Below are 20,594 nucleotides of genomic sequence, written 5' to 3'. Positions count from 1 at the left end.
TCTAAAGTCTAGATGGGTAACAGAGTATTAATTGATGTGCTTGTGTGGTGGAGTTTACCACCCTAAGGCTCACAGACATCTGTGCTCATATTTTTGATTAAAACAATACATCATCTGGTGTATTTTGACACCATACTGAAAAGGACTACCAACAGAAGGAGTTTACCCACATCAGCAGAATGATCTGTTGATCTCTACTCTGGAAACTAACCAGCTCTGGACAAAGAGCTCTGTGGGGGGAGTAGCAGAGTGTTCAATTTTTCTGCTGTTTCTAATGTCTTTTCCTTTCCATAATGAGTGTTAGTAATAAATAAAGATTATTAGACACATTCATTCCTTGATTTTTCCCCCTGTTGGCAGGAAACAATTATTGTTCCATAGCATTAAAATCTGATCTTAAAATAGGACATCTACGGAAGATACTTGGTGACCACACATTAAGTATGTAAACTAAGCTTATATATTGGAATTCTGAGCTGTAATGGGCCGTCACCTTAGAAATAAACAGCAGCACTGACAGGGACGCAGCCAATTAAATTAAAATGTTTATTTTATGTGCTAAATCACCAGATTAACCAGTTTCTGCACTATTAATTGTGTGTTGCATTTCACAGGCACATTGCGTTTCTGAAGTAGGTGGCACTTTTGGGGATCAGTTTCTGTGGAAGAGTCATGATCCTGCAACTTATAAATTGCTTAAATTCTGTTAACAGCGCTCCTTTCATGTGAACATCCAGGGGAAACCCTGGAATAACTTTAAGTGTTGATAACCACTTTAAGTGGTCCGTGTGTCCCAATTGCCAATATTAGCAAGTGATAGTGGAATGATACCCTGGATAGTCAGAACCCCCTTTATTGTACGGGGCCCTGGATTAGCCCAAATCCTGCTTCACAGTACAGGTCTCTGCTCTTAACTGGCTATAGGTTGAGCAGAAGTTACCATGGTCACTTAACCAGGTTGAAAAAAAAAATAAAATAAAGAAAGAACCTGCCATTAATCCATCTAAGCCTTTGAACTCAAACTATGTTTATAAAGTAATAAGATATTTATACATGTTTTACAAACCAATGATATGGCATAGTAATACATTTTAACCTCTTCTTTAGAATGCAGGACAAACTGACACTGAGATGTTTCATGTTTATTTTGAAAGCTTTTCTTTTATACACATCTACATATTTACAAAAACCTTAACAGAACAGGCATCCAAGAGAAACAATTTAAACTCCAGAGGAGATTTTCTGAACCCAACTCGCACACCCACAACAGAATTGATGCACCACGCTTTCACATTATGCAAAAAAAAAAAAAAAAAAAAAAATCTAACACAGTTATACGTTCACGCACGTACCATGCACAAAATGCAAACACCCTAAACTGCAACCACGCGCGGCCCGAGACGTCTCACTAACAGAAGGATAAGAGCACAAAGCATACGAGGCATACCACACTAATGTGCAACATTTTCTAACACACATCCACTTTGAACAAACATCCACACATGAATTCACTCCACCACAGTTTAAAAAAACCAAAAAGGACACACGGGACCCTTCTGCAAATAACTCACCTACTCCATCACCATCTGTGTAGGAAAATGATCTGATCAGTTAGTGGCCACTGAACTTCATAACTGTGACAAAATACTTTTGGCACGTTTTTAACCAAGGTATTGTTTCCCGGTGTTTTCCAGAAAGGTTGCCCATTTGTTGAGTGCTACACATAAACTGCTACACTGTGAAAAGTGATTTCTTTATAACCTTTTCAGTCTCTGCTACACAGATGTTGCACAGAGTAAGGGGTTACTTGTGGAAAGGTAACTGGAAAGATCCACTACAAGTGGGGTGAAGAGCAGATCAATCGGAATCATATTTGTCTCCATCGTCATCATCGCCGTTGTCGTCGTCGTCACCACGGCAGCCCAGCTCATGCATCACTTCCCTCTGGTAGCGCTGCCAGCTCCTCCTGCTGTAGGAGTGTTCCTCCTCCCAGTATCCTGCACAGAAGGCAAATGCAATGGTTAGCAAATAAACACCATTCAACACTTGTTTGCACTAAGTGACACTGAGGCTGAAAAATGAAGCAAACACACAGGGAGCAAGAAACAACAGCTTAGTGAACTGAACTTCACTGAATTGCCATTTGAAGTTGGTAAATATTGCGAAATCTGTACTCTAGTTTTAGTAAGTGTTTCATCAGTCCGTTGCTTAGCAACAACTAGCACGTATCTATGTCTGTCTTGCGAGTTTATCGATGCAATCTACAAACCTCAGCACCGAACCTTCTCACCCATATATGTTAACTTCCTGGTCTGAAAGACCACAAAAACCATTGAGTGACGTGGTGGCTCCATCCATGTCCTACATACAGTCTTAAGCAGAACACTTTTCTTAAAAGTAATGCAGTAGTTTCCTTAATCAGAATCAGAATACTTAAAAAAAAAAAAAAAAAAAAAAACCCTAGGGATCAATAAATTTCATTTAATCGAATTACACTCAGGAGAAAGTAACACGATACACTACTTGTTACATTACTTTGGCATTTCTCCTTAAAATGAACTGAAATGCACTCTCATAAATATCAATGTAACAATACAAACATACAGGCTACAGTCCCACACACCAACACAAATCTGTATTTTAATGAGGATACTCATATGAGCTTTCTCTTGGTATTTCGGTATGAATGCAAAACTGACAACAAAAAGCAAAAGATGAAAACCAGCACACAGACATTCAAATGGATCGCCACAGTGATTCTACTTTAGAAACATGAACAGGTAGAAACGGACACTGCAGCCTCTTTTACAATAAGAATAAAAGTACTGTCTATATCCACTCTGTAGACTGCGCCACCATTTTCCTCCTCTGGCACAACAACTGAAATCAGCTAAATGTAGTGCAAGTGCAATTGATTGGCAAGCAAAGGAAGGAAGGAAATGAACGACTTTGAATGAGTTCTTGTAGAGAACCAATTCTCAAGTTATGCACACTAAGTTTCGTAATGCAGAGGTCTAGACAATCAAAAGTATAACTAAGACCTTAGGATACTGTCTATGAGTGAAAATGACTAGAATATCACACTAACCTGGTTTGACCAAATAACTTTTGGCATCTTGCTATCATAGTAAAAGATGAAATGGGAGACATTTGTTTAAATTAACAGGAGTTCAAGTAGAGACTGCAGCACTGAATAACTGACATGTTTCTAAATACATACCACCATAGCGCTCCTCTCTGTCACTGTCTGTATTGCTCTCCTCATCAGGGTAGTCATTCCTCCAGTTGCCTTCCTCGTTCTCATCATCCTCATCTTCATACACTTCCTCTTCATGAACCACAAGGTCAGGAACCTGAGATTAAAAACACCACATTTATCAGAAAAGCTTTTTTTTTTTATTTTTTTTTTATAAATGATTAAGTCAGTGTTGTGGTTTGATATTAAAAATTACCAGTGAGATTTTGAGTCATCACTGATAAGAAGAAACCCTAACGGTATGCTTTGGCAAATTACTTCTCCACACATCCAGGGCAACAAAACTAAACAATCTTCTTGCTTAAATTTTTACTTTCAATGCTTTAAAATAAACACCATTTAAAAATCATCAGTTAAGTTACAAAAAACCCCAACATTTTTCTCATCTTAACCCCTCTTCTACCCTTTTGAGATTATTTTAAACTAGTGCCAAACTGTAATGAACTACCACCACCAGAAGGTGGCAGTAATGCAACAAAATGTTTCTACATTCCCCAGGCACCATTACAAAGTAGTGATGCTTGTTTACAAACAAGCGATCATTTTATAGCAATGACAGGATACTCCCCTGTAAATATCAAATAATATTTCTGCTTTAAAGGCCACCTGTTTACCACCTGACCATCATTTATTTTTCCAAATATACAGTGGGGCAAAAAAGTATTTAGTCAGCCACCGATTGTGCAAGTTCCCCCACTTAAAATGATGACAGAGGTCAGTAATTTGCACCAGAGGTACACTTCAACTGTGAGAGACAGAATGTGAAAGAAAAATCCATGAATCCACATGGTAGGATTTGTAAAGAATTTATTTGTAAATTAGGGTGGAAAATAAGTATTTGGTCACCTCAAACAAGGAAAATCTCTGGCTCTCACAGACCTGTAACGTCTTCTGTAAGAAGCTTTTCTGTCCCCCACTCGTTACCTGTATGAATGGCACCTGTTTGAACTCATCATCTGTATAAAAGACACCTGTCCACAGCCTCAAACAGTCAGACTCCAAACTCCGCCATGGCCAAGACCAAAGAGCTTTCGAAGGACACCAGGAAAAGTATTGTAGACCTGCACCAGACTGGGAAGAGTGAATCTACAATAGGCAAGCAGCTTGGTGTGAAAAAATCAACTGTGGGAGCAATCATCAGAAAATGGAAGACATACAAGACCACTGATAATCTCCCTCGATCTGGGGCTCCACGCAAGATCTCATCCCGTGGGGTCAAAATGATCATGAGAACGGTGAGCAAAGATCCCAGAACCACACGGGGGGACCTGGTGAATGACCTGCAGAGAGCTGGGACCAAAGTAACAAAGGTCACCATCAGTAACACACTACAACGGCAGGGAATCAAATCCCGCAGTGCCAGACGTGTTCCTGCTGAAGCCAGTGCATGTCCAGGCCCGTCTGAAGTTTGCCAGAGAGCACATGGATGATACAGCAGAGGATTGGGAGAATGTCATGTGGTCAGATGAAACCAAAGTAGAACTTTTTGGTATAAACTCAACTCGTCGTGTTTGGAGGAAGAAGAATACTGAGTTGCATCCCAAGAACACCATACCTACTGTGAAGCATGGGGGTGGAAACATCATGCTATGGGGCTGTTTTTCTGCCAAGGGGACAGGACGACTGATCTGTGGTAAGGACAGAATGAATGGGGCCATGTATCGTGAGATTTTGAGCCAAAACCTCCTTCCATCAGTGAGAACTTTGAAGATGAAACGAGGCTGGGTCTTCCAACATGACAATGATCCAAAACACACCGCCCGGGCAACAAAGGAGTGGCTCCGTAAGAAGCATTTGAAAGTCCTGGAGTGGCCTAGCCAGTCTCCAGACCTCAACCCCATAGAAAATCTGTGGCAGGAGTTGAAAGTCCGTGTTGCTCGGCAACAGCCCCAAAACATCACTGCTCTCGAGAAGATCTGCATGGAGGAATGGGCCAAAATACCAGCTACTGTGTGTGCAAACCTGGTAAAGACCTATAGTAAACGTTTGACCTCTTATTGCCAACAAAGGTTATGTTACAAAGTATTGAGTTGTATTTTTGTTATTGACCAAATACTTATTTTCCACCCTGATTTACGAATAAATTCTTTACAAATCCTACCATGTGGATTCATGGATTTTTTTTTTTCACATTCTGTCTCTCACAGTTGAAGTGTACCTCTGGTGCAAATTACTGACCTCTGTCATCATTTTAGGTGGGGGAACTTGCACAATCGGTGGCTGACTAAATACTTTTTTGCCCCACTGTAAAATTTGGACCACTCCACCCATTCACTCACTCCAATTTCAGCACTCATTCATCTGTCCGTCCATCCATCCACACACACCAGTTCTCCCTCATCAGCATAGGCTCTGACAGACAGGATGTCCTGGATCCACCCTGGGGTGACCGTTTCCTGGTAGTAAAGATCATAGACGTAGCCATCGTCCTGCTCTCGGTGCTCTTCCCCCAGTCTATCTCCAGATATGCTCAGACGCTCCCGCAGCATCTTGGTGTTGTTACAGAGAATCTCATCTGGTTCTGAGGACAGTATCTTTAGAAAAATAAAGCAAGTGATTAGAAATGGAACAAATTAATGAGCTGATAGTCAGTCTAGTTGGGCCTAATGGCAAATTAAATGACATTTACATCAATACTGAAAAAAAATAAAAAATCTCACAGCTGTTTACCGGTAACTATCAAAACACATGCTGTTAGGAAGAGGCAAGTTGTGAGCTTCATGTGTTTGCTGGTAGGCAGTGTAATACCAGTGGCTGCAGTAACTCCAGACATTCTCACTAAAGTAAGTGATCTTTCCTACAGCTGAAGCTTGTGACTGAAACAGTCGAGCCTGAACGCTTCTTAAAAAGCCAAATGAACGTGACTCTTCGATCAGACACCTTAACACAGCTGACCTGGCTGGTTGGTATAGTTAAGCTAATTATACACGTGCAACACTATTTAACTGTTCTGAGATGTTATGTCACAGTCTAGAACATAGGTGTCAAACTCTGGCCCGCGGGCCAAATTTGGCCCGCAGACTAATTACATTTGGCCTGCGAAGCCATACCAAATTACTATTAGAGCTGGCCTACTGGTATTATACAGCTAATATATATATTGTTTAATATTAAGTTTTGCTTGTTCCATATTCAGTTTTTCAGCAAAACGTGTTTGAGTCCATAAGAAAAGATTAATTCTTATATCTGGAGGAATAAATATGTTTCAATAAATATTAACGTTAGCCCGCGACTTTGTTCCAGTTTTGAATTTTGGCCCACTGTGTATTTGAGTTTGACACCCCTGGTCTAGAACTAGCTAGGCCTGCAGTGTGTGTGTGTGTGTGTGTGTGTGTCTCTCTCTCTCTCCCTCCCTGTCTATTTGTCAGCAGTGAAAGCTCAACTGGAGTAATGCAGTGTTGTTCGTGCATGGTTTTTAAACTCCAAGGAAAGATTGCTGCTGCTCCTGCTAGCCCTGCTAACACTAGCCACACTTCCAATCCAACATTGCAAGACCAGAGATCAATGTGATTCGATTGGGGAAGAATGCACTTCCAAAAGGTTTTTAAATAAACATGCACTATTTGTTTAACAATTCTGCCTGTTTGCTGAACAATTTCTTACTTTTGACCAGTTAATGTTTTTTTTTCTCTAATTTCTAATGACTATAGTAAATGAATTACCAGGACAATCCTTACTTAACAGAATAGGAAATGTGCTGACACGATGAGAAATCAGAAGATTGGATCTGTGAGACCGACCAATGATAATAGCGTCAGTAACAGTTGATGACTGTGCTAGCCATGTGGTTGAGCTAAGACTGGATGACTCTCAGCAACTGAATTATATTGATATTTGTAGCATCTGCCTTCTGAAAAGCACTTGTTAAACTGCACAATTGTGTTCAGTAAAAGCTTAATGCCTGGTAAATTCTGGTAAAATGATAATCTGTGTTAAACAATCCCAAATACAATCAAGCAGCCCTATGAGGACAACCACTTATGGTTTTTAACAGTCTGACGGCAGCATGGTATTTATTTTTTTAACTGACTGTTTCTGTAATTTAGCCTCCACTAAGTGAAAAAGGTGCAACATATCAGGACCCTAAATTGAGTATAATAACTGATGATTGGGCTGTTCATGAGTACGCTTGCCAAACAGCACTAGGACAACTGCTGCAAACAAAACCCAGAATCTCCAACTATCAACTTACCTTGCCTGAAGGTTTATCCTGGTCCTCTCCATCCTCATGGATCAGATCCACCACCTGGATTTCACCCAGCCCCCAGCATTTGTCCGTCTCTTTCCCCGTTTCCTCTACACACTCAGAAGCACCCATCTGTGGTGTCTGTTGCTCTGCTGGGGCTGACAGACCAGCACGGTGGCTTGAGAGTATTCTGTAGCGTTCCTCTCTCCGAGTACTCCACTTTGTGCTGCGTAAATCACCAAGTATCCGCTGTGAGCTGGCAGCAGAGGTACGCAGTGCATGCGCCGTGCGAGGCCGAGCCAAAGCCTGTCGAACCTGCGTCTGAACGGGAGCTTCCTGGTGATGGGATGACAAAGATAACAACCCACGAGGCTTTAACATAAATATGGATTTCCCTTTTAATTCCCAACTCATAGAAGCTGCCGGAACTGCACACTCATCTTACTCGCGGTTCCACTAATTTAATGCAAATATTATCGAAATCCAACAATTAAAAACCCCACATCCAATTTTCTACAACGGGGAAACAACCAATTTGTAACAATAGACAATAGTAGCAATAGGACATGTGCAAAGATGCAAGATTCACATGTTGAAAACACAATGACCAGAATTTTCTCTGCGCATAGAAATGTTTGGTGCCCTCAAAAGACAATTTGGTCTAGCACAAAAATGACAATCAACATTCATCAAATGGCAAGAAATAAAAGGAAAATCCAGAGAAATATGTAAGGTAACAAAGAGTCTTTGCCTTAACTGTATGTGACTCAATTATGGTTATTTGCTTGGTCACCTCCCAAAGCATAGTTATCACCAGAAAAAGCCTACTGTTAAAAAAATAAAAAGACATTACACGCACCTAAAAATGCAGAAAAGACAGAAAAGCCTGTTAAGGAGAGACTCCTTATCCGCCTCCCAAATAGTTAACTTTTTCATCAGAGCCTAGGAGTGGTGTATTCCTCATTTTGGTTGTGGTTTTATTCATACCCATTTCACTTCCTAATGACATTAAAAACTTTAAGACAGCTTACTTCTGACACAAGACTGAGTACAAAAAACCCAATATAAAAGCTCACCAGAATCAATATTGTGATATCAATTTTTCAGTCATTGCGCCCATCATTCACTAAAGGAAGCATTCTCAAAATGTACTGAAGTGGAAAAAGATGCATTAGCCATCTGTCCGTTTTACCGAATCCCACAAAGAAAACCGTAGTGGTCGGTGTACACATTACACAAACAAATGCAGTGCTACAACTGTATATAGCAGTGTTTACAGCTAATCTAATTAGCTTACGTAATGGGTCTTATTTCGTCTATTGAATTGCGCATGTAAATATTTAATTTACTTCAAACGTTAGTCATACCACAGCCTGGATTTTAATTGTCACTTCGCTTTCAAGGCCCAAATTACGTAAAAAAAAAAAACAAGCTAACAACAGTTTGTGGGGTAGCTAGGGCTAGCATGATTGCTAACAACAGTAAGCACAAAGGCGCGTTGTTCCGGACAGTAAGTGACGCTCTCAGCAGCTTTATTCAGCTTGCTATCACCCACTCAGCTCTTCTGAGTGGTTTCAACTATCGTGATAAATACCACCCCCCACCACCACTATTTTTCAAAAGCTACCCCTTCCACTGACCGCTGCTCTGGCGATAGCATTGGGCCCCTCACCTGTGTTGCTACGGTCGCCACGAGTTTGAAGACAGAGTTTTCCACTTCGGCTTCGTTGGGCTCAGGTACCGTTTCGCCTGAGCTCTGGGACGTTTCGGGACGGATACGTTTGCATGCCAGCAGCAAAGCATCTGCGGGGTCGGTTCCCCTTTTTCTTTTCACTCGGAGAATCGTAGTATTTGGATCCATGTTGTCTCCGTCTCTCTTTAGTGTGTCTGGCAGTTGGAAAGAAAGGAAACACGAGAGAGCGCAATCCTTTTTTATTTCCGGTGACTACGAATGTGAAGAAACTCGTAAAACTATAATAATTTCTTTGATGTAGTTTACTTGATACGTTTCCTCGTATTATTATATAGTTAAATTAACTAAACTGCTGTCACGAGTTTCCAATGTATCACTGTAATCCACAATCTCAATAAAACATTAAACATTTTACTTCTTAAAACTTCAAAGTAAAAGCACTTCCTGTTAACGTTGTCCAATTAAAAGCTGACTTTGTGGACTTCTGCTATTTTTTTAGACATTACGTCATTGTGATTGCTGTGTTTTGTTTTTTCAAATACATAAATGTTTTTTTGTTTTGTTTTTTTTGTTTTTGTGATGATGGAGCTGCAAAGTTCTACAGTGTTTTGTCTCCGGACAAAAGAGTCGCAAGTGGTTCTCAAACGTTTTGCCAAACTTAAAAATGCTTTCAAACATAGTTATCAAAAATAGTCCAACATCCCAATCTATGGTTTAATCAGTTAATAAAATAATAATAAAACATGATCAGTGTTGATATATATTTTTAAATTTTTTAAACTGTACTTATTTTATTACAAAAATTGTATTATACATAATATTATACATAATATAACATTTGATCATAAAATAAACCTAAAAATAAATCTGTTATCACACAAAGATGGTGCTGCACTAACCTGAAAATTGTTTCGGGTGGAATAACTGTTTTACAAAGACCTTTTACTAGTGAAATTTCATAATCCTGTTTATATAGCCTAACAGTGCAACAATCTTGTCCACAAAATAGACTTCAGCTGCCCAAAGTAAAACAATGGTTATGCAAAATAATATAGATTATATAGATTTTCGCATTCCCTACATTGATGACAGTCATGTAGACCTTTGTCAACATATTGCAGGCGTTTACTGTCACCAGGGGGCAGTGTCAAAAACAACCTATCCGTTATTTACTCCTGCAGTTATTGTCTGTCTCTCTATTACAATTTGAATCACCCCTACAGTGAGTCAGCTAACATAACAAGCATTTTAGTGAGTGTATACTTGATGAAACAATGCAGAAATATTAAAATACCACAGAGTACATAACTGAACTGATTAGTCTGCAGTGAAGTCACCTGCTTTATGAAGATCAATATCTACCATGTCTAGCCAATAACAGTAACAATAATTAATAACATTCTGTAGTATATAGGTTAAGTTTGTAGGACAGATACATTACCTGACCTATACCTATAATACAGTTTAAAGAATATAGATGATCTTCACAGTAACTGCTTTTTTAATTAAATGATTCACAAGTTAATTGTTGAATATACTAACAAAAATCATATTTGTATTTGATTCCAAAATAAGAAAGAAGAGAAAAAAAACATCAACAAATAAAATGAGTCTTCATTACCATATATGAATGTCATTGGGAAAATGTAAGAAAATGCTGTGTAAAATGCAACTAAAAAGTGAATGCAACGGTTTCCAATTCTCATAAAGCCATATTTTATTCACAGTGGAACGTAGATAATATAAAAATATTTAAAAGTTGTTTAAATATAAAAATATAGTAGATGGAGAGGACTGCCAGCTGCTCTCAAAGCTAATTTAGAATGGACAGAGGCACGTTTTACAACAGCATAATAGGAATAGGAGAGTGGAGGTGTGGAACTGCCCAGTCTCCAGTCCGAACCTTTCACAAATTAAAAACATTTGGCACAGCCAATCCAGCAGCTGGTCTCTGCGTCCTAAAATTCAGTTAAATTCAATTTTATTCATATAGTGCCAAATCACAAGAACAGTCACCTCAAGACACTTTATACTGTAAATTATTGCATATTTATACCTTGTATATTGCAGTGATAGAGTCTGCAGCTTCCTCTCTAATAAAAGAAAAGAGGATCCTACACACTGGCAAATATGGCCCTGTCCAAACTTTTTTCAGATGTTCTCCTGGCGTCTAATTCAAGCTGGGAGTTTTCTTAGAATGGTACATTTTTATCAGATTTAAAAACTAGATATATTTTCCATGTTCTGCTGTGAATAAAATATGAGGTTTTAATTGTTTCATTTGTTTGCATTCTGATTTCAGTTACCTTTTACACACCATGTCAACATTTTTGGAATTGGGTTTGTAAGTCAGGATAATTCACTTGTCTTAGCTGTTATTTAAACTGGTGGTCAGCTTTTTCTGACAGGTGTCTGTTGATGAGTTATTGTTCGATTGAGGCTTCCTGGTCAAAGCCAAAGACCACAGGAACATGAAGATACCTGATAAGAGAGAAAAAATGCAACTTTTCTCACAAATGATCAAAATCCAGTGCATACTTTATACGAGAATTAGTCACATACTAACCTTGACAGGAGTTGAATATTGTGAATACATAGATACCAGGGAGTGAAACATATGTGATGCTGGTTAACCCCCAAGGTAACCCCAGCACAAGGCTGAGGCCCAACACTTTAACAGAGTCCTTCCATAAATTCCAGCCTTTGTTTTTGTTTGTCTTTTTCCAGCCAGTGTTGCTTCCAAAGCCTCCACTACCCCTTCTTATCCCCCAGAGCTTAAACACAACTAGTCCCATAACACAGGCATTAAACAGCACCACCAGGGAAGGAAAGGCCACTGTAGTGATGAAACTGGTTATAAGGTGCTTCTTCGGGAACTCGCTGTTCATCCAGCATCTGCTCATTGTTGAAAAACAAATATGTATTAAATAAATATAAAACATTTTGCAGGCAGGATATAAATGTCACCAATGTTAACACCAAAGTATGATTTTTTTTGTCTTAAGAAATCAAATCTCATGGGTCACTGCATGCATAAAAATCCTACTGATGATATTTTCTTACATGTGTGCTGTTGTATTGGAGAGTTTGGCGTCCCGCATGTGCAGGGTGTATTTACCATAAACACCTGAAATCGCACAAATCACTGCGACTAGTGTCGGGAAGCCTAAAGAAGTAGAAATAGAATGATTTTGAAGTGAAGTATTAAATGCATTTACAAAGATAAAATAAAAAAAAAATTGTATGTGCTACAGCTTGAAGTGCAAATGTTAGCAAACATGACTTCTCTGCAGTCTTTCTATTGAAAAAGAAGTTGCTCTACATGAAAAATAATTAAAAACAAAAGTTGAGTGTGGATCTAGACCACTCACCAGCCTTTCAAGACTATCAATCCTTGAGGCTTTATTACGACACTGATTGCTGGACTTTTTTTTTTTTTTTCCATGCTCATTGTAATCACTCGACATTTGTGCACATGCTACAATTTCATATAGTATTATTGGACACTCTCAGCAAATCACTGAAGTATTTGTAGTAAAAAAAAGTTGTAGAAAATGGAAAAAATACTGTATACATACCATATGGACAAACCAATCTCATTTAGCCATTTACCTGGATTTTAATCACCAAATTTATGATGTTTTCTCAACTTTGTAGTATCAAACGACAACAACAACAACAACAACAACAAACCTACACTATCCATTTCCATTTGGCCTGTTTGACAGCATCTGACGAAATTGTGTTTTAACCTTACTTTACTCACCCCATCCAACTAAGCTGAGTTTGAGAAGATATTTCCTGAAAGTGATGTTAAAAACCCGACTTAGTAGAAGGTAGAGATGGAACCCCTCCAGAGCAGTCCAGCTGAAGGTGGCCAGCAGAGACCAGTGTAAAATCAGACCCAGAACCAGACAAACTGGCCTGTCCTCATTCAGCAGCCATGCCGAGAAACAGGACAGCAGGAAGCTGAGGTGGAGGCAGAGCATTGCTCCTGTTAGCTGCATGTGCAGATTAGTTGTCTTCTCAGGACGCCGACGACTAAAGAGAGAAACAGAATTACAATTTTTTTAACAATGGAAGAAATTTGGCCTTTTTTTAAACCTTTCGCTTTAAACCCTCAATTTTGATAACACTAACAATAGTAACTCCACACAGATGAAACTGAGAAGCTTGTGATTTCCCATAATTATTGTCAGACTAAATATGCCAGATAATGTATCCTGTTCTATATGTAACCAAGAGTACGGGAACCAAGACTGCCAAAAATGGGAAGAAGATGATGAAGCTGGAGGAAGAAAGAACTAAACCCTTTCAAAGTAATATTAGAGATAAATGAAGTAAATTTAAATAAATAAATGTAGCAATTTAGAGTATGACCCATATGTTGATATTTCTTCATAATTTGCTACTATATTTATTTATTTGAAGACTATAACCCCTTTTTAATAATGTATAGGTTTTATGTAAAATAATGATTATCTTTGCATCCTAACTGCCTTTAATTAATCCAAGGAGATAAGTGTCAGAGGATCCAGTGCTCCTTTTTCTGTTTCTTCTTCCAGCTACTTCCTTTATGGCAGTGGTTCCCAAAGTGGAGGGTGCAAAGCCATTGGCGGAGGGGGGTGGGGTATGAATAATAAAAGAAGCCTTGGACACTGCTATGGACAGGTTTTTTGACGGAGCTCCCACACAAACACAAAGCAGAAGATGAAGCATCGCCAAATATGCTTCCGAACCAACTTCCAAGCCAAAGACTAGAAAATGTGATGAAGCATATCTTGCCATTGGCTTCACCTGTACAACAGTGGTGCCAAGTAGGGGTGGGTTTCAAAACTCGATTTTCCGATCATTTATTTAATCCTGAATCGATTATTAAATATAAATGTATTTTGCCAGAAATGCCAGGATCTCGGGTTAAAACTCACAAAACTATATCAACAACCACCAAACAGCTAAAATAGTAAATGATGGCAGGAAAAAGGATTCCACACAAAGATGTGAACACAAAGCGCAGACCCGACGCATCAGAATCTGTGAGATGTCGGCTTTCTCACCCGACGGCACATACACGGGCACGCTGTCGGTGCTGAAAGCTGACACCTCACAGCTTCTGATGCTGCAGGTTTTATCACTCTCTGACCTAAATTCACTGAAACGGCAGCAAAAGATCAAAATTACACTTCACATTTGATAAATATCATCATTACTTCCCTCTTACTTTCACCGTTTTGTGTCCACTACGATAAAATCACGCTTCCTGCACAGCTCTCTCTCTCAGTGTATTTTTTAAAACAGTTTCCCATCTGTATTTTATCCTCAGTTACTTTGACACAAAGGTGTCTGCAGTGATGCTCACACCTCTGATGAAGTCTCACAAGTGTCAGTACTGATAAATGATCAGAATTATAATATTTCTGATTGTCTGGGGCAAAATTTAATCAAATCGAATCTGAATCCAATTGATTAGAAATCATTGATGATACCCAGCCCTTGTGCCAAGGTAGGTTTCCCCTGCGTCGGGAGCACGCACTGGGCTCACTGTCCAAATAACGGACAAACATTATCTCACATGAACACTTCTTATAATTACTGAAATTTTGGAGATGTTAGCTCATTATACAGTGAAGTTACAGTGGGAATCTTATAAAACAAAGGGGGCCTAGCAAAAAAAGTTTGGGAACCAGTGCTTTAGGGGAAATTGTTTTAATGTAACTGCATAGACTTCAGCTTCAGAAAAAAAAAAATCCAATTTTGTCTGCAAACATGCAGAGGGCTTCAGGACTGTTCACACTTGACTGAGGATCAGTCAAGTGTGAACAGTTTTTGACCGACGACTGTGGGGTGCCACACTTTAGGAAAGATTATGTGCAAGTGTTTGTTTCCCACCGGATGTGACACAGTACATTTAAACTGGTCTGACTGATGCAATAAACCAGTCTTTCACAACATAACTTCTGTCAGTGGTTGACCTTTAGAATTTTTTCTATGAACTAAGCCAACAATAATATATTTCTTTATCAACACATCACCTCTTTAAAATGTAATACTAGAGAAAATATCAAAACATGGCAGAAGTTAAAAGGACATTCAAGTAAAACATATGTACTCACTGTAGACAAATATAGATGATCAAGCTGATGAATGTGAAGACAACGGAGAGTGCTGATCCAATGTAAGTGATGTAGCTGAGTGTCTCCGAATGAGATTTACTCACTGATAATTGTGGGTTCTGGAACATAAAAAGACACTGTTGAAATGAAGTCTATGTTAAGATGTTTAATGGAGGCCTATCCACGGGCCTCGGTCAAATAGTTTCGGTATTATAATTTAAAATCACTCCACCTCTTCTTATAACAACTTTTCCACTTTTTTCACTCTAGTTTTGACCCATAGAAGACTGCTGCACTCCTGCTTCAAGTTCTCATATGGCATGGTGAACCGTTTTTATAGACAAAGATTTCTGGATGTGTTCCTCAGCCCATTCAGTGACTTCCATGACAGAATCATGTAAGTTCCACCGGAAATCATGAGTATCCACTATTGATTTTCTGCCTTTTTTTGTGGACAGAAATTTATTCAAGGCAAATCTGTTGGGAATATATATAATGAGAGGTAAAATGTTATTCTAGCTGTCTTTTTATTTCTCCAGCCTTTTATAGCCCCTGTCCCAACCTTTTTGAGATTTGTTGTTGCCAACAAATTCAAATTAAGGGTATTTTCCCACATGCATTCATAAGATTTGCAAATCACTGAATTCAGTTGTTTGTTTGTTTTTGTTTTTGTTTTTTTTAAATTGAAGTGCTAAATTAAAACTCCTTCAATCAAATGTTATTTAAAAATTGAATGCATGGGTTAGCTAAGATCTGAAAAGCATCTCTTACTTTGTTAGAAATATGGTATCTAACCAGATTCTTACTCTGGATGGCATTACCTTGGCCTCCAGTAACACTGTGAGGAACCTTGGAGTCATTTTTGACCAGGACATGTCCTTCAATGCACATATTAAACAAATATGTAAGACTGCTTTCTTCCATTTGCGCAACATCTCTAAAATTAGTCTCTAAAAAAGTCTCAGAGTGACGCTGAAAAACTAGTTCATGCATTTATTACTTCCAGGCTGGACTACTGTAATTCATTATTATCAGGATGTCCTAAAAACTCCCTGAAAAGCCTTCAGCTGATCCAAAATGCTGCAGCAAGAGTCCTGACAGGGACTAGAAAGAGAGAGCAGATTTCTCCTGTTTTGGCTTCCCTTCATTGGCTTCCTGTTAAATCCATAATTGAATTCAAAATCCTGCTCCTCACATACAAGGTCTTAAATAATCAGGCCCCATCTTATCTTAATGACCTTGTAGTACCATATCACCCTATTAGAGCACTTCGCTCTCGCTCTGCAGGCCTACTTGTTGTTCCTAGAGTATTTAAAAGTAGAATGGGAGGCATAGACTTCAGTTTTCAGGCCCCTCTTCTGTGGAACCAGCTTCCAGTTTGGATTCGGGAGACAGACACTATCTCTACTTTCAAGACTAGGCTTAAAACTTTCCTTTTTGCTAAAGCATATAGTTAGGGCTGGACCAGGTGACCCTGAATCCTCCCTTAGTTATGCTGCAATAGACGTAGGCTGCCGGGGATTCCCATGATGCATTGAGTTTTTCCTTTCCAGTCACCTTTCTCACTCACTATGTGTTAATACACCTCTCTGCATTGAATCATACCTGTTATTAACCTCTGTCTCTCTTCCACAGCATGTCTTTATCCTGTCTTCCTTCTCTCACCCCAACCGGTCGCAGCAGATGGCCCCGCCCCTCCCTGAGCCTGGTTCTGTCTGAGGTTTCTTCCTTTTAAAAGGGAGTTTTCCTTCCCACTGTCGCCAAAGTGCTTGCTCATAAGGGGTCATATGATTGTTGGGTTTTACTCTATAATATAAGGCGCCTTGAGGCGACTGTTGTTGTGATTTGGTGCTATATAAATAAAATTGAATTGAATTTGTTAGAATTTGTTATTATATGTGGGAACTTCCAAGAGAAAATGGCTCTTTTGTTGCTTGCATTTAAGTTGAAGATATCACCCTTCAAGCTCTTTAAAGACTCAATTCATATGCTGTTCCTAATTAAAGTTGCTATACACTGATTAGACAAGCGCAGATTTTATCACAGGGCTTTATTACATTCTGTAGAAAGAAGTTATCATTTTACCACAAGCACAGCGAAGAAGCTCAGATGGTTGCAGCTGCAAATAAATTCATTTCCTGTGTTACTGGTTTCACAGCCTTCAGTGCTCCAATAACCTAATAAAATAAATACGTACAAATACATTAAGTAGTTGTAAATCTTCTTTAGATTTAGAAATGACTATACTGGAGGCTGACATCTGTAATAATACCTGTTCCATTTCCCATTGCTGATTCCGCCCAAAATACACAAGTCCCATTTTCCACCTGTGAAAAAAATGAATAGAAATACCATGAAAACAGATTATTAGATTTTCAAAGTAAGATGCTGTTGCAACCATTTTGATGTCTTCTTACCTCTTTGTCATGTCTGAAGATTAACTTGATGGGTTGCTGGAGGTTATTCACTGAAAGAGTTCCTGCCTTCACCGATAGGACTGAGCCCCTAAACACAGTGCCTTCTCTGCGGTGAAACTGTATTTGCCTGCCTTTTGAACGAGGACTTAGCTGCAATGTGTGAGACACGTGAACAAAGTGCTGGGATGAGATTGACTGCAAAAAACTCTCCTCTTAACATGAAGACCCACAGGCCAAATCTAGCCCTTCACTAATTTAAATTCAGCCCACATACTAACACATTTGTTAGTATGTGGTTTACACAACTACACACACCCACGCAGTAAACAGCCTAAACAGACTCAACACTCAAAACCACCTGAAAGCTTACAAGCTAGAAAAAGCAGAATAGAACAAACAGGAAAGCAGATGCAAGCAAAGATGGAAGTCTGAGGTTGTTTTTAGCAGAAGACGTTTGTATAACAGAGCGCCATATATCTGTTTTTAAAGAACATAATTTACATTGTGATTGTGATGTTTGAATCCACACACCAGCATGACAAGAGACGTGGAGTTACAGATGGACACCAGCGACTTTAGGAAGTTGCCAAATTTACAAGAGACATACAGCCCAGTATGTTTCTGTTTTCTGTACCTGAGCTGTAAAGGCAAGTTTATGTGCACTAATTCGAGGGAAGAAGGGAGGCTGAAGGCTGAACTACATGCTCAAACATGTTTTTACTCTTGTTTATGAAACTTCCCACACAACTGATTTGTCATTTTCAGGAATGTGAAACAAAACTGGTGAGATTTCTGGGTATATGTACATGGAAATTTAAGATTTGATTAAATATACTACCAGACGTACATATTTGACATGATATAAAGGACAGTATTTCTCATTTCCTACTGTGGCCTTCAGTGAAACTGAACCTGCAACCCCCACAGATCAGCATTTTTTCAGTGAATGACATCAACGTTCTCTTTCTGGAGTCACTGACCTTAAAATGACTGCTGTTTATTACAGAGGCCACCACCAGGACCTCCACCTCAGGCACATTTCCTCTGCTTCTCTGGAGAGCTGATGATGGGATGTGAACCCTATGTTCATGTGTAGGACTCACATCAACCTGAAGAGTATACACAAAAACAAAATTTTAAATATTCTGTTTTTGTTATTTATTGAGTTCATTAATACAAAAATAAAGCAATTCAGATAAAATGTAATTTTTTCACTTCCAAAAAGCACTTCAGCTCCAAATGACCTCACCTCTTGAAGCGAGTCTACTTTGAGTTGTCTGATGCCTGCCATGAAGCGACCTCTTGGCTCGCAGGTCATAATTTTGTCCTCATAACAACTACCAACAGAAATTTAACATAGTTCAGATATACAAATTAGTGATATAACTGAAGACAGAGACAATAAACTAATAGAAATAATTAATAAATAAGAAAAAAACAATTATTTCACAGTCTGCTTTGGTGTGATTTGAATTTATTGATTTCATTTGTTCACAGTTATATATTATATTTACTTGCTTTAAAAAGTATCAGTTATTTTGGGGAGTGCAACCAACACCCTTTCCAGTTAGACACATTATAGCACTGATCTTTGAAAACCCCTGACAGTAATTTAAAAATAATGTCCTACGCTTCCAGAGTGTCAAATGCATCTCAAAATGTGACAAAGTGTCCTTTCATGTCATAAATATTTATTTATACACAGACACTTTGCCAGGAGCCCTCAGTGTCACATTTGATTGAGATTACGGTATAAATTAAAAAGATTATACACTTAGTACGTTTTTATGATGAAACCATGTTAAAACACTGAAAAGCAGCCTATGTAGAGATAAAAACATTTTAACAGGCAGTAACTTCTGTTATATGGAGTGAATGCATAAACAGTGATCATATCTCTCCTTCAGGTTGTATCAATTATGTTAAACTAGTATTTATCAACAGCAAGTTTATTTATTCATGAGAAAGATGATATAACCTTTCAAAAGCAGGAATGTGAGATGTACAGAATAAAACGAATTACCGTGTCCATGCAGTGGGCCTTTTTAGGCACTCCTGGAGAACATTTTCACAGTAGTCTGCTATAGTGATACACACCAGAAGTGAAGGGATCAAAATTAGCATCATTAATACATTTAAACAAGACTGAAAGGTGATAAAACATCAAAGTGACATTTAACTCCAGAGGCAAGTGAGAAGCAGCTGTTTGATCAACACTAGGAACTTAGCGTTCCTGCTACCTGATAGCTGAGATGCTAGTCAGTGATTTTACTTTTCTCGTGGTTTGAGAAAATCCACAACCTTGAGATAATAACAGTTAGAGTGGTATTTCCCTCACAAGCACACAACTTTAAACATCATAGGAATGATATGGTAAATTTACTCACCCACAGCTTGGGACATAGAAAAACAGAAGATTGTAACTAGAAAAAATGTAATCCACATCGTGGCTCACTCAGCCACAAACACAGGTATGCTCTATGAGGTCCACAGGGTGTTGCTCTGCTTGGCTGAGGCTTGCTAACTGAGACAAAGTGGGAGTTTCACATCTGTATATATCACATGTTCTTGGCAGAGGCAGAAGTTCAAGTAGCGAGTTGTTGCTCTGAGTTATGATAGAAATATTTACACAGACAGTATATAACCACACTGAACACACAGGCAGTGAATCAGTTTGAGCGTTGTCTGCCGGAGACCCTGCTGCTATGGTTACATGAAGGAAAATTATCAGTTGTTTTATCAAGGCTTTATCATTTGAATTAATGGTATGACCTTAATCCTTTCTATGCTGTGCTTCTTGGTTGACAGAGAGAGCCAGAGAAAGATAAACATTCATAAACACAAGATAACTTGATGAGATCATAACTTGGGCAAAGAACTTCAATAAATTAATGTTAAAACAAGTCTGACAGAAATCTTAAAATCCACC

General features: G+C 38.7%; 2 protein-coding genes across 4 annotated transcripts; both read right to left on the bottom strand.

Moving 5' to 3' along the window:
* Window positions 1-1,127: 1,127 nt before the first annotated feature.
* Window positions 1,128-9,526, bottom strand: slc7a6os (solute carrier family 7 member 6 opposite strand). 2 transcript variants are annotated; one of them, XM_082528272.1, is made up of 5 exons: window positions 9,115-9,520; window positions 7,449-7,778; window positions 5,584-5,790; window positions 3,221-3,353; window positions 1,128-1,997 (listed from the first exon to the last, which is right to left on the bottom strand). In XM_082528272.1, exons 1-5 carry the CDS (start codon window positions 9,301-9,303, stop codon window positions 1,858-1,860), a joined length of 999 nt encoding a protein of 332 aa, XP_082384398.1. In that variant the 5' UTR covers window positions 9,304-9,520; the 3' UTR covers window positions 1,128-1,857. The 2 variants fall into 2 exon arrangements, with proteins under 2 accessions (XP_082384398.1, XP_082384399.1); XM_082528273.1 differs by lacking the exon at window positions 1,128-1,997 and adding an exon at window positions 3,064-3,119 and having other exon boundaries at window positions 9,115-9,526.
* A 309-nt stretch (window positions 9,527-9,835) lies between these two features.
* LOC309702530 (adhesion G-protein coupled receptor G5-like) lies at window positions 9,836-20,256 on the bottom strand. 2 transcript variants are annotated; one of them, XM_082527158.1, is made up of 12 exons: window positions 20,053-20,256; window positions 19,689-19,743; window positions 18,915-19,002; window positions 18,646-18,774; window positions 17,666-17,815; window positions 17,521-17,575; window positions 17,334-17,425; window positions 15,249-15,367; window positions 12,902-13,176; window positions 12,199-12,301; window positions 11,702-12,030; window positions 9,836-11,616 (listed from the first exon to the last, which is right to left on the bottom strand). In XM_082527158.1, exons 1-12 carry the CDS (start codon window positions 20,108-20,110, stop codon window positions 11,504-11,506), a joined length of 1,566 nt encoding a protein of 521 aa, XP_082383284.1. In that variant the 5' UTR covers window positions 20,111-20,256; the 3' UTR covers window positions 9,836-11,503. The 2 variants fall into 2 exon arrangements, with proteins under 2 accessions (XP_082383284.1, XP_082383283.1); XM_082527157.1 differs by having other exon boundaries at window positions 19,689-19,746; window positions 20,053-20,253.
* Window positions 20,257-20,594: the final 338 nt, after the last annotated feature.

Source organism: Aulonocara stuartgranti, assembly GCF_965226115.1.
Source record: "Aulonocara stuartgranti genome assembly, chromosome: 1".
NCBI classification, from domain to species: Eukaryota; Metazoa; Chordata; class Actinopteri; order Cichliformes; family Cichlidae; genus Aulonocara; species Aulonocara stuartgranti.
This window is presented reverse-complemented; position numbering and strand designations above follow the sequence as displayed.

Excerpts from the sequence above, each read along its gene's own strand:
- slc7a6os (XM_082528272.1), bottom strand. The coding sequence starts at position 9,303 with ATGGATCCAAATACTACGATTCTCCGAGTGAAAAGAAAAAGGGGAACC. Across the intron at positions 7,779-9,114 it reads TGGCGACCGTAGCAACACAG|GAAGCTCCCGTTCAGACGCA; the intron begins GTGAGGGGCCCA and ends TCCCATCACCAG. Across the intron at positions 3,354-5,583 it reads ATGCTGATGAGGGAGAACTG|GTTCCTGACCTTGTGGTTCA; the intron begins GTGTGTGTGGAT and ends TTTTAATCTCAG.
- LOC309702530 (XM_082527157.1), bottom strand. The coding sequence starts at position 20,110 with ATGTGGATTACATTTTTTCTAGTTACAATCTTCTGTTTTTCTATGTCC. Across the intron at positions 19,747-20,052 it reads TTCTATGTCCCAAGCTGTGG|CAGACTACTGTGAAAATGTT; the intron begins GTGAGTAAATTT and ends GTATCACTATAG. Across the intron at positions 12,302-12,901 it reads ACTCAGCTTAGTTGGATGGG|GCTTCCCGACACTAGTCGCA; the intron begins GTGAGTAAAGTA and ends CTACTTCTTTAG.